We start from the raw sequence: 14192 nt of genomic DNA, 5'->3' as shown, positions 1-14192 counted from the left end.
ATTGGAAAATCTAATGTGATCAGGTAGCAAATATTAAAACAAAGATAGAGAAGTTTAAGGTTCAGTGTCCTCTTTTCAATTTATTAGACATTTTGAGTGTCAGTGATGTTGAAAATTATGTTTTAAAAAAATTAATCAAATGATCAAAAAACACTAGAAGCATCTTGAAATTCTTAATGTGATATTTTAAACAAACCAACAAACAAAAAAACCACAAAAAACCCCAACAAGCAAACAAAAAAACCCCACAAAAACCCCAAAATAAAACAAAAAAAACCCGAGGAAAACTGCAAGGGTTTCCTGCGCCTAGTTAAATTTCTGTCTATCTGCAACTGATACCTTCACAACTACCATTTTGCACAGAGATCCTACTGCAAATGAGATTTGTCCTGAACACTCAAATTTCCCAGGATCTGTCAACTAAGGGACCTGTATGGATGCTGAGCACTGGGACACTGGAAGCTGTGGGATTCACTTGGCACTAGTGAGCATCTGTTGAGTCAGATCCTCATGATTTATCAGAGCCCTGGGGAAGAGCTTTGCCTGCTGGGGCTGATGAACTTTGAAAGCTGGTGTAACCATCCAGGGAAAGAGGTGGAAGCAGATGAGAAGAACACACTTGTGCATAGAAACAGGACTTTGCAAATCACACAGTACCTAATTTTAAACCAAAATGGGTGGGAAAAACTCATCCTCCCGTTAATGTTATCTTCACTTATTTAATGATCAGTGTATCTCCATAAAACATGCTCACATTTGCTGTCCTGTGTTGATGTCATGTGTTCAATGACCATTCTTAAAACTGAACTCTTTCCATGGATAACTCTCCTGTTTTCTCCAGTGCTTGTTTTTGTTTGGCAGGTGAAGTCCCTGAGCCATTGTCCCTGCTACAATGAATGCTGTTTAAATCTGCTGCTTCAATATATGTAAAGAAACATACCCTTCACCTGGTGCATGCCCTCCAAGGCAACTGACCAAATTTCAGCTCATTGATTTAGTTCTGCCTGACCAAAAATCAGTGCCTATTGTTCCCAAACACGTAATCATCTCACAGTATAGAGCAATTGCTGGCTAAGTGGCTTGGTGTTATTGATAACAACCCACCCTGATGAGAACAAGGAGGACTGCCAGAATATGTTATGGAAAATTAAAAAAGCTATTTTGCACACAATTTTCAGAAATGGTTTCCAGTGCATGAGAGTTGAGGCTGGTCTGTGGATAGGCTGTCATAATCAAATCCTTAGAAAGGGATGAGAAATGAGCATATTATTCTTGATTTACTATCTCTTCATTTATGATTTCCAGTTAATACAGATTCACAAAGCCTTGCCAAAGAGATACTAAAGGCCTGATTGGGCTTTCCTAATTCAAGCAAAACCCATTCTGTAAGTCCTTTTGAAGCCTTTCAGGCTTCTGCCAACTCTTGCAATTTTTATTGCAAGCCTTGCAGTACTCAGTGTTTAGCTTACCATTTCAGCTCCTGGAGATCTACAGCACGAGAATCTTTATTTTCAGTTTTAAAAGATGTTTATCACCTTCATGACTCAACAGAAAAAACGTGCAAATTAGACTTGTTTAAAGTGTTAAAAATAAAAGGCAAAAAGAAGGAAGAACTTAACTGTATCATTTTGCTGAATAACTTCATAAAAAGGTGATATTCTTAGAAGAAATTCACGGTTTCTGAGTCTGAGTGCGTACTTAAAGCTCCTTAAAAGTTAGCAACATGTGTTTTCATGTAACACAAGTCCTGCTCTTGCAAAAAATTAAGGGTTTTCTTTCCATGCTCATAAAGGTATGCAAAGTGTTGAGCCTCCTGCCATGTGCTGGGGAGGGAGCAAAGGACTTCTCCTTCAATCCTCAGCTGCCCTGCCAATGGCTAGAGTTTCCCCCAGGTGTCAATGGCAAAGTGTGAAGCAGAGGAAACATCTCACTGAACACCCAGCTGATGCCAATTCTGCACCTACTGCTTGACTAGGCAGCCCAGCTGCCTGATGCAAAAATCTGCTGCAGCTCTGTGGTGATCCTACAGCTGTCTGAAAAGCCTGGATAAAAAACACAGGGCAGTAAAGTGTCCCTCCCACAATGACTGCAAATCTGGACACTTGTTAACACTGAAACAACACAATGCTTGCTTCATTTCCCTCTTCCTCCTGACTCCCTCTTTTTTTCCCTCCTCCTTGCCTGATAACTTTTGTTTATTCTATGAGATACTGGAGGCAGGGACTCTCACTTCTCTGTGTTTACCAAGTGCCTTGCACAGAGGCTGACAGCGTGAATGCCATTATAATCAAAGGGGGAGTAGGGGGGAGGATTTAAGGCACTAAGGAAAATCAGGCATTCACCTACTACTGACATTCAATAAGCTTTGAGTACCTTTCTCCCCTTGGAAAAATTTACATTTCCCAGTGCAATAATTAAGATGTCTGTCATCACCAAAACATCCATTGTTAAAATATTTCCAAGCTGGGAAAACCTTCATTTAGAGTCTTCAGCAAAAAGCATTTCTTTCTCAGAAGCACTAAGACCTCCTTCCTCTAAAATCATGCAAAACAGTATTCAACATACTTTCTGGAAGTCCCATGTGGATCTTGCATCATATATTGCTTTTGTTAATATCTGTGAGCAGAGACTCCATCAATTAAAAATTGTAGGTTTTTTAAAAGAACATTTCCTATAAATAGAGATTTAAATGATCTTCTTTAAGTATTGCAATCTTTAATTGAATTCAATACCTCTGCAAATGGAGCAAACAATCTCTGACTGATTAGATCATTTGCTTCTATTCTATTTCAGCCATGCTCTGGTTTGCCATAATGTAAGGTTTTTTCATTAGCAATTGCTGTTCAGCTGCATATTTTCCTCAGTAACCTAATTAATGCTGGAGAGGTAACTTTTCTTCTGCTGCATTACTCTATGTCAGTGTAGTTGACACCATTGCCGAGGTTATGTATAAGCAAAAATCAGGTTAAAAAAAAAAGAGAAAGAGAATGAAGAAATCAAAGGTGGATTTTTTTTCTCATGAGGTGGTGAGTGCCTTCATCTCCAGTGACATTAAGGTGGAAAGTGATTCCTCAGCACCCTGCAGGACAGACCCATGGGAGCCCTATGGGTCACAAGCTCAGAAATTATTACAGGCAGGTAAAATAAGAACCAGGTATGAATGAAGAAAAGAAATTATGTCCCTAAGGTGATTCAGTGTCTTCCTAGGTCTTTGTTGCATGAGTAGTATAGCATCCTGCAGACAAATTTCAGCTCTGACTTTGGGATGTGATCAATCTCCCAAAATCAAATCAGGGCTTGATGGCAAAATGTGCTCCAGTGCAGTCCCTGACTAATTAAGTGTATGAAATGACACACAGAGGTTCTACCAGGCAGGACATTCAGACATAGATGAAGTCAAGAAGGGCTCATTTATACACTCAGAATGCCCTGAGTGCTGCAGTGATGTTACCATGGAATGCTTTCCTCACAAATGTTGCTTTCAGGCTCCTAAATCAGGACTTTCCCATCAGAGGCATGAAGTCCTTGCTTTATCCAGGCTGTCAGGTGAGAGAGGCTGATCAAAACCTTCACACTCAAGACTTGTTTTGCAGCCATGCTCTGCACCTCTGTGTGGTCCTGGAGCCTGCTGGAAGCTCTCAGGGTGGGCTATCAAAGAGCTCATGGCATTTTGGCATAGCCACATCAGCCAAAAAGGGATGAGGAAATGGCACAACTGCCTTGAGGCTGCTCAGCCCCAGTGGCAGTGAACTTCTCTAAAAAACTGAGTAGATGTTCTGATGAGTCAATAAGGGCCATTTCTTATTTCAGGCACCACAGCCTAGAAACAGAAAAGTTTTGGAAAATCATTTTGCCCTAATTGTTTTGTTTCCCCTCTTCAGAAAAATTTACACCTCACCACAGTTGTTAGCTTAAGAAAATTTTCTTCCAAAAATATCCCACTGGAAAACCTCAAAAATAAAAGTATTACTGGCTAAACATGCAAATAGTGTGTAAATTATACTGGGGAATACTCCCAGAAACTGAGGCCAACTGGAAAAGCATTTATACCAGCCAATTCCTGCTGCCTACAGATCATGCAAGGTGACAACTAAGAATGGCCCCTGTGACATTTTTCCTCCAAAATTGTGTCTGAAAGTAACATGAAAGAGTAGCAGAGGCCAACAGTATGCTTGGAACTGGAACAGCTTAACTTTGTTTAACTATAATTTAGTAACATTTATTTAGGTCAAATTATTTCACACCATGAGTGTGTTCTACATATTAGAGACTTATCTTCCCTTCGGTAAATTTGGTGAAGTCTTAGATTTTGTTGCTGCAAATGCTGAGGTCAGACTAGCTGGATAATAGAGTGCAAGACACCATTTCAAACAGAATTAAGAACAAAGAAAATCTATTGTTATTTATCAAAACTTTGTAACTCACTACCATAATTTAAAACTTCCTGCAACCTGCAGTCAAAAATGTGTAGGTTAAAATGCTTTTTTTAAGGCTCATTTTTAACTTAAATGTACTGCTCCAGGTTTGTTAAATAACAATTTTTATGTTTACTTTACCATGGTTTTTGATCCATAGTAAAAAGTATACAAAGATACTACAGACAGAAGAGCTGAAGTGTCATATTTGATGCCCCAATTCACTCTGTGACTTGAGGTTTTACACAGAAAACAGGCAACCTGACCTCAGCCTCTGTATAACCTGCATGTGCTTCATTCTTGAGCAAATGAATCTTATTCAGCACATCCTGTCTCTCCCTCATGACGCTTTCTGTGTTCCTTGTCCTACTTCTGGATCTCAGGAGTGTAGCTGTCTGTCATGGCTTGGTGCCACAGTGGGCTCACAAGCATGTGAACCAAAAGGACATAAGAAAAGCTTTTAGCAGTCTACTCTTTTTTTTTTTTTTTTCCTTGGTTTGGTTGAGGGTTTTTTTGTGTTTGTTTTGTCTGGGTGTTTTGGGTTTTTTTGGTTTTGTTTTGTTTTTTAAGAAAGAATAAAAATAAAAGAAGTTTTAGGTCTTTAGAGCACAATGTCTGACTGCTGTTACTCAAGGATATACACAAGATGAAGGTTAATTCACTCACATTCTTTTCTCCCCTCCTTTCCCAATAATTAAATTCCCCCACATATTATACAGAGATCCTGACAAAACCTGAAAGCAACTAAATATATCACCAAATTCATGAGATGCAAATAACCTCAACAAACAGTAAACAACAGCCCATGACTTGGAGCCTGAGTCTCCCATGGTGCAAAGTGCTCTTAATTCCCTCTGCTGCCATTGCCTCTTAGGAGGAATACTGCCAGAGAAGATGATCAATCGTGGGACTAGAGAAAGTGCTAATTCCCTCTTTTCCAGGCTCTTGAAACTTTTTGTCTTCACACCTCCTTCCTGTTCTCTCTTAAAAGTGGATCTCTTTTCTCTATCTCACGGATAAAGTCACCACTTCATTTCATTATCTCTAACTCCAGACATCCTGCATTCCTACACTGAAAGTAATCGATGTAAGCCATCAAAGGAAGAAAAGGTACTTAAAAATATGCACCACTATGAAGATGGAAGACAGAGCAATGTAAGTCAGCACCAGAACAATCTGAACTGGCAAGTTTGCCTAATTTAGAAGAAAAGCAAAGCCCTTACTTTCCCTCAAAATGCTGGTGAACATCACATCCATGAGATGTGTACGGTGCAGAACTTTCAACAGTAATCATGCATTTCTTTAAGGGGAACAATTTCATCAGCAGAGGGAATGCGACAAAGGAGGCCACGCTCAGAGGTGGGAAATTATTTGCAAAAGGTGAGGAAGCTGACTAACCTGACCAATGGGTTCTTTGGTCGGAGCCTTTCCTCTTCTGGCGGTGCTGGTGGCCAAGGTGGTGGTGGTTTCCATGACTGACGTGGACATCTCCGACTGCATGGCGGTGGCTGTGGACTCGGTTGTCATAGAGGAAGGCACTTCACCAACAAGTCTCACATTCCCTTCTATCATGATGTTGGCATCATTTTCTGCTGCCATATTCAGAACTTTCAAGCCATTGTAGTAAAGACCAGAGAGCTGGCCTTGGAAAGGGTGGCCACGTTCCTTGCCTCCAATTTTTATGGTTGCTTGGCTATTGAAGATTGTGAGCTGACGCCCTGTGAAGATAATATTATATACATGCAAAAATGTTGACTGTGAACGCTGTACTCTACACGAGTGATAACAGATTGTCATGGGGTGAAAAATGAGAGCAATAAACTATAAGAAAAGGATTTGACTCATAATTCATTGCTTTTTAATGAGGTGTCCATGAAATGCATAAATTTTGAGAGCGTTTGCATTTTTATTAATTTACGACGTTTTGAGATTTATATGTCTTTTGCTAAAAGGCCAATCAAATATATTTGAAAATGTGTTTGGCCCTACAAGATATACCCCTCTCCCTTTTACCTGAAAGCAGTGTTAACCTTTTGGTGTGTCTCAAGAATGCCAGGTTCTCTAAATCCTTAAGATAACTTTTTCTTCAAGTCTGCCAACATTTAAAAGTTTTGAGTTTTTTTTTCCACACAATGCAGCATAGAGCCTATAGCTTTATGTACAAATGAGTTTATGTATGTATAGACATATATAAATATGTATATACACACAAAGTTTATATATATGCCATCAAGTCACTAGGTCAAGTGAGTTTTAAAGAATTTATGCAGTAATTTGTTGCATCTCTATGTCAGTGAATATTTACATTTTTAATTAAATATTTCTTTTTTGTAGTTAAATGTTTTATTTCCCTTCAACATACACACTGAAAAGAAACACATGGTTCATGCTAAGTATCTCAGAGGCAGATTCAGAAATAGATGTCTGATTGGCTTTCAGCAAGGCTATCAATTAAAATAAAAGATTTTCGATGTAAAAGCGGCTTCAGAAATGATACACATACCGATGGAGAAATCATGGCACATTTCCATTAAACAGAGAAATCCTCAGCAACAGTACCACTCTTAGTAAATAGAATAGTCACTTTAGTGACTATTTGGTTTCTGCTCACAAAAAGCATGCACACAACTTTAAGTTCTGTTTTAATTAGTGTTTGTTCCAAAATCCCCTTAGAAGGTTGCAAACGTTAAAGGGACTTCATTTTGATTGGCAATTCATATTGCCCACTATTTAAGACACCTAAAGTTTAAACAAATTTTTTTTCAGGACCATAATGAAGATATCATAACTACAGATATTTTTAGTTAATAATTTAGATGCTGGAACATGTAATATAATCTATGAATGATTTATAATTTTTGGTTAATGTTTGCTATGAGTACCTTCATAGATTGAGTTAGTGGATTATATTTAACAGTCCCTTTAACCTTAAGTTAACAGGGTAAGATTATTAAACAGCTGGTACTTCTAGAAATGTATAGAAATTATTATACAAGGTATGCAAATATTACTCTATATTTTACTTTTTAAAATTTGTTTTAATTTAGTTTTACTGAAATTTATTTTTTATGTTTATTAGTGTTACAATGAAGCACTACTTGGTTATGTTCAAATTATTTTTTTATTTGAAGTTTTAATCAATGTTTTTTACCTTTGTCGAGTAGCCATTCATCAACTACTCGACCAAGTCGATATGGAATTCGCTGTCTAGCAATCGCCAGGCGCTCGTTATCATTGTTTCCTTTAAAGTTTAAAGAGACATTTCATTGGTTAAAATCTGTAAGGTCAAAGGTTAAAAGTTAATACTTAAAGCTTGAGCTATACAGTTGCCACATGATTTTTTGAAATTTGGAATTTTAAAAAGTGCTACCTAGAACATTTCATGGTTCAGACTTTTCATTCATTCATTTATTTTATTTTAGCAAACAAAATTATTCCTATGTTAATTGAAAATTAGAAATCTGCATTTGAGCTAGGTTATTAAACTTATGTTATAGACAGACCCAAAAAACAAATTTAAACATCATCGAATGGCTTTACAAAAAAATGATAGTTGACCTCAGGGTTTTGTCTTTTTTTGATGTTTCTTATTAACTAGTTAAACATGTTCAGGTGAAACAGGTTTAAGTTTTCAAAAGACATCCAACTTCTCACTCCAGGTTAGTCATTTAAAGAAGAAGAACACAACTCTTCTTAATCACCATCTAAGACACACTTACTTCTTCTGTCTAATAATAGTCCTGCTGTAACTTATTCCTAAGCAGAAAAAATACACATTTCTTCGCTTCATTTAAATAAAATTCAGAGATTCAAATACAGGGTACAGAACAGACCAGGGCATTCACAGTTTGTACATTTTCTTAAGACTCCTTGACAATGTCTTGAAGGAACACCAAGGCTTTGACAAAAGTGACTGGCTGAAAGGTAGCCTGGTTCTGAAATGTGCAAGTGCTTTAAAATTTAGCAAGAGGCCATCTGTGGTGGGGTTTAGAACTAACCAGAACCCAGCAATGCAAAGGACAAACTTGTCATATTTGCCAACTATCTATTCTCAGTCAGTGCAGAGATCTCTGACTTCAACTAAAACAGTGAAATAAAATAAGGCTGGTACAGTCAGAAAATAACAGATAAGGAATAATTAACGAAACACTTTATATATTTTTTTGTAATTACAGTTTTTTGTGTTTGAGTGATATAGTTGTGATCCCTCAGAATACCACTCAGAAAGCTACTTAGGAGAATGGCAAACCTAAATATTTCCTTCAAAGTACAGGCTTTTGGTGGCAGCAGAGTTTTAGACCAACAATATCTTTCAGTATTGGTTCATTTTAGTGAAGAATCTGAGAGATAAGAAGAGCAAGAGGGGTAAAAAGCAGTCATTCATAAATCATGTTTAAATACAAAGTCAATCTTACTGGCTCAAATGTGCATATTTTCTTTGACTTCAAAACCCCCTAAACCAACTGAGAAACCAAGTTCTGTATCTGCAGTGGAAATGTAAGCACACACTGCAGTAAGCCCACATAGTGCTCAGAAAGATATGCTCTTGAGCTAGAGGGACCCTACTGCTAACTGTCAAACAGAAATATCATCCAAATTTAGGAGATCAGTGTTCCAGTTTGTCACAAAATTACAAGCCATGACAGGCTTGCAGGGAAGAGTCAGTACAACAGCCCCCCAGAAATGCAAATGAAACCCTGGTGTTTTATGCAGATATTTTTCTACAGAGCTGAGAACTGCTATTTTCCATGTTTCATGCATCCCTCACTTGGTTTAGCATGGACATCAGTCACCAAGCCAGAAGCTGACCTATTTGCTTTTGAGGAGGGCCTTTTCTTCTTCCTTCGCTTTCCAATATCTAACAATAAAATGGTTTGGGTTGGCATCTTTGCAAGGGATGTTTGAAAATCATCTCTTCCCTCCCCTCTGCTATGAGTAAAGACACTTTTCACTAGATCAGGTTGCTCAAAGCCCATTTGACCTGACCATGAGCCATTCCAATGTTTGAACATCCACAACTTCTTTGGACAACCACAGAGGGTGGTTCCACAATTTCTCTGAGTAAATAAACTATGTGAAAATCTAAGTGCATGTCATATTAAAAAGTACATGAACATATATGCATATATATAAAATATACACTTTTTGTTTTTATGTCTACTTCTCTCTGTTCTCAGCTTTTAGATATATTTTCCATAAAAGAGGATTGAAACTGAACATCAAACGTTTTATGGAAACTTTCCCTTTTGTACTTCTCCAAGAAAGTGAAAATTTAGAATTAAACACATCACAACACAACCACTCTGATGCTGTGAGAATACAGAAAGTTTTAGGGGATATTTTCCTGTTTTGATCTTTAAAATTGCTTTTCTTCATCCTGGCCTCCTTTTCTTGCAGCAAACTTCCTGTGACTGAATGGAAATTTGAGAAGTACCAGAAAAAAACCCATAAAAATGTCATGTGACCAACACAGGAACAAAACAAAACAAAACAAAAGTATGGTCTTACGTGTTTCTGTTCTGGATTTGTATCTTCCATCAAAATATGAGTGTATATATGTATACCTAAACCAGTGAGGTAACAATTTATATTTTCTGACAGTGGATTACTTTTAACACATTTATCTTTTCAATAAGATATTTTGACAGTTTTTATTGAGGCTTTATCACTTGAGTCACTGAATAAGTGAGAGAACATCCTATTTCTAAAAGGTTTCCTTAACTTACAGTAAATGAATCATGAGTTTTAGTTAGTGCTGTGTACCCTTTTATTTTTTCTCATCTATATTTAAAAAAAAAAATGGGGGAGTGGGTGAAATTCTTCTGTGTCATTTATAAGAAAGGCTAAGTTGTTCAGAAGAGGCCTGTGGGCATAAGGAATGCATTAACATAATGGAAATAAGTCTCACGGATAGAGATCATCATTCACTCATCAGCTTCACGCACGGTTACTTACTGGATGCCTTTCATGAACAAATGCTCCCTAGTTCCCAAAAGAAGCAGGAAGTTATGGCCAAGTGTTCACAACTGCCTATAGTGGGGAGGCATTAAACTGTGCTGTTTATTCACCCAGTAGGTGCAGATCAGGAACAAGTGGTAAGAGAAACTCCTGCAGCCCCCAGACAGGATCCTCAGCGCCATTGCAGCTCTCTGTTGTAATTCCATGACTAACATGGGATCTATCCTAGGCAAGGTCCACTCTCACTACTCTGCAGCTGCTCCAGAACATCTCTGCAGTGATCCTGGAAACTCCTCTGAGAACTAACATCATAAATTTAATCTTGGCCAGTTTATGCATTTCTTTGAATGATTTCATTAAAACATACAATATGTATGGTTTCTGAGACTATTATAATGTGATTCTGTCAATAAATTATGTTGCATACTAGCTGCAGCAGTCCTGCACCACTGGGAGAAAAATTCAAATGAAAAGCAAGAAAATAACTATTTGATTTGTAAAGGTCACACAAAAAATTATTGCTGATTACATTAGCCCATTCCTCATCAGAGGAAATGTGCACTGTGAAATACATCTCAATTTGACACTATTACCTTAGCTTAAATTCTTCTAGTATGTAATATAAATGGAAAGGTTAGAGAGAAATGGTCTGGAACTTATCTGGATTTAGTTTCAAGGAGAACACATGGATTTAGTAATGATGAATTCACTAGACACATAACAACTACAAGAAAAAAAATTATACATAGAACTGAAAGTAACAGAAAATCCATTAAAAGCAACAAAATTCCTATTTACTATATAATGAAAAACACACATAGTTTCAGTAACTGCTTCTTCCCAAACATCTGGTTTGGGTCATACAACAAATCTGGATAGACCCAGTAAAACTGTATGCATTTCCCTCATCTTCTAATCTCATCCCCAGCAGAGAAATCATAAATACCACAGACTGTTTTCCTCAGGAGTATTCACTTCACGTTTTTCTACCTCCCTTTATTTATGCTTGTTTTTACCAATATGGTGAACCACAAGGAACTTCTTCAGTAAAAACACTTCCAAGAAGGTTAATAAATTTTTTCGTGCCCTAAATAAACCTGCGGCTTTGAGATTTTATTCTGTTACCCATCTGAAAGATTAAGTGCCCTGGCAGGCACCTTTTCAATCGTAATTCATAAAAAAAACCCCTGATGTGCCTAAACTTTAATTGCAGACAGCTATGTGACTATCCAGCATTACTCTTCCAGGTTATATGGCCAAGATTTCTTTGATTAAAAAAAGCTGGGTGGAAATGATTCACTCAGGATGTGCACCATGACATTGTCTAAGCTGATTGAATTCTAGATGGCTTCATTCTTCTACCAAATACACAATATTTTGTCACAACAGAGTGTTAATTCCATACTGGCAGAAAGGCTTCAAGGGAATAACAATAATTCCAAAGTATCAAGGTAAGCAGAGAAGAGCAGCAAAGGTCAAATCTTTGAGTCAGAGTTAAATCTTGTGTCACAACTGAGAAGAAGCAGTCCAAAAAAACTTTAATCATACCTTTATATCTATAGGTCAGCTGGGACAAACCAACTATGTGAACTTCACTAATATGTATTTTATCCCTCCTGATTTATTATATTGTCAGGGCTGGAGTGTAATTCTATTTTGTGCTCTGAAATAAAGGTGTCAGTTATTGATGTGAAATAGCAGCATCCTTGAAAGGGAATAAGTAAGAAGGTTGAAAATCGTGAGTCTGTGAAGAGCAAACTAGACTAGAGAGTATTTTCTTTGAAACAAACCCTTTAACAGAATACAAATTCACATTGTTAGTCCCAGTGATCTGTTAGGGAAATAAATAACAAAGTGATGAAACCACTAAAACTATCTCCCTAGTTTTGTTCATCCTGATCTTGACACCACTCTTTCTGAATCATGACTCCCCTGTCATCTGCAAGAGGAAGCAGAGACCCACATCACCCCTCCAGATGTAGTTAGGGATGAAATGTCAGTTGCATGGCATGAGAGCACACCCACAGCAGCTCAGGGTGGGATATGGGGGCAAACAGTCCACAAACAGTCTCACATAGCCAGGAAATGAAATCCCAGTCTCAGTAATGTCCTATAGTAAAGTTCTTTCATACAATATTTCCATTATTGTGCACACATTTCACAGCATGGGTTGCATGGGGTGGACAAGAGGTCCAAGTTCAGCTCAGGAAGTCGCTGTGTTAGTGGGGGACACCGCTCTGACCTCTGTTTTTGCTGAGTGCTTACAGACTTGTCTAGCCAGTGTTGGATCCAGGAGTGAGCTCTGGATGGATCAGATGAGGGTGTATGTCCTTTCCTGCTGCTGAAAGATATCAGCTCTCCTTGTAACAGGGTGTGGGCAGAGACACAGGAGGATGCAGCGGTCAGTCCTGAAGGTGTTGTATGAGGAGTTACATGCCCAGAAGGCTGATTTGGGCTTCCTCCCCTTGGAGGGAGGGTAGGCACAGAGTTGCAGAATGTGAATATTTTGAACAAACCTTACCATCAGCTCAGTGAGAAGATAAAAGTGAAAAGAAGCTCTTAAATTTGAGAAAGAACCTGTAGCAAATAAGAGTGCAGCTCTTCAATGCCTTACCTTCTCAAGAAAATTTAACCTATGAAGAGAGAAACCACCATGAAGTACCACTCCTCTAAATTTTGAAGTGCCAAGTCTGTCAAGTTCATACTAAATGACCATAATATAATGTGAGCCTTTACACCCTGCAGGAACTCCCAAATACCTTATAATGAATGTTAAGCATCCAAAGAGACCATTTATTTATAGAAGTGTAAAACCCCTCACTAGGGACTTACAGCACTGCTAAAAAAAAAGTAAAACCTAGGTTTGCATTTAAGATTACAATTACCACATCTATTGAGAGATGTCCATTTATCTTACAGACCGTACCAAAACATCTCATATTCACCTGTAAGCTCCTTATTTCATGCTTGAGTATTAAACAAAGCAAATAATATTTTTACAACTTTCTACAGGATTAAACTGTGAACTCTAATTAACCTCTCAGGGGGAGAAGAACCTTCACTTCAAATCAACTACCTTCTGCCCTGTTTTTGTTTTTGATTATTTTTCAGTGGATTAATTGCTAATTAAATGAAGAGTGTGCTCTTCCTGACTCTCACTTCCTCACTATAATGCAGTGTCTCAGTTTGTGCAGTGTTGGTTGGCTTATTTTGAGATTGATGTATTATATCTAAAACAAGCAAGAAAAGATGAAAAGCAACAAGAAGCAGATAAGAAAACATAAGACTTGTCTGATAAATTAAAGGTCATATTTTGTTATCTGCAGTTTTTCAAAGATCCTTTGTACTGCCTGTGTAGTATTAAAGGAGCTAATATTATAGGGTTGCTGCTAAAATAGGCAGGACTATTGATAGAAATCATTGAAGAGCAATGAATGTTGTAGGTATGGTACCATATCCCACATTACCATAAGAGTGACATTTTGTAGCTCTCCAAGGTAAAAAGACTCTGAGCTGTTTCTAAATCATAATGTCACAGCACTTAAGGTTACCTTTTCTCTATGAATTTAACCAAAAGTTGACTGTGAGCAGTTTCTTATTCCATAGATTTTCAACAACTGAAAAATGGAGAATGTTTCAAGCCTATTGCATTGAAAATTAGCTAGACCTGAGATACCAGCTACTGAGGGTGTTCTACTGACTTTTTTTCAGGTAGCAATCTGGATGATCTTCATTTCATGCTAGAAAAGAGGTGCTATATAGAATGTCTCTTGACAGAAACAATACATTACATAAATGAACAATGGCAAATGGGAAACA

At 37.6% G+C, this 14192-nt stretch overlaps 1 protein-coding gene across 13 annotated transcripts in view; it reads right to left on the bottom strand.

The window, feature by feature from the left end:
* NRXN1 (neurexin 1) overlaps positions 1-14192 on the bottom strand; it is a 672843-nt gene that overhangs the window by 89996 nt on the left and 568655 nt on the right. For 8 of the 13 annotated variants that reach the window (XM_059840820.1, XM_059840821.1, XM_059840822.1 and 5 more), the window contains 2 exons: positions 7567-7656; positions 5814-6133 (listed from right to left, as the gene is read on the bottom strand). In XM_059840820.1, the coding sequence (XP_059696803.1) occupies positions 5814-6133; positions 7567-7656 (410 nt within the window). The remainder of the gene's footprint in view (positions 1-5813; positions 6134-7566; positions 7657-14192) is intronic. The other 5 variants (XM_059840824.1, XM_059840825.1, XM_059840826.1 and 2 more) reach the window with 1 other exon arrangement.

Source organism: Haemorhous mexicanus, chromosome 3 (assembly GCF_027477595.1).
Source record: "Haemorhous mexicanus isolate bHaeMex1 chromosome 3, bHaeMex1.pri, whole genome shotgun sequence".
NCBI lineage: Eukaryota > Metazoa > Chordata > Aves > Passeriformes > Fringillidae > Haemorhous > Haemorhous mexicanus.
The sequence above is the reverse complement of the archived record's forward strand: the minus strand, read 5'-3'. Positions and strand labels throughout refer to the sequence as shown.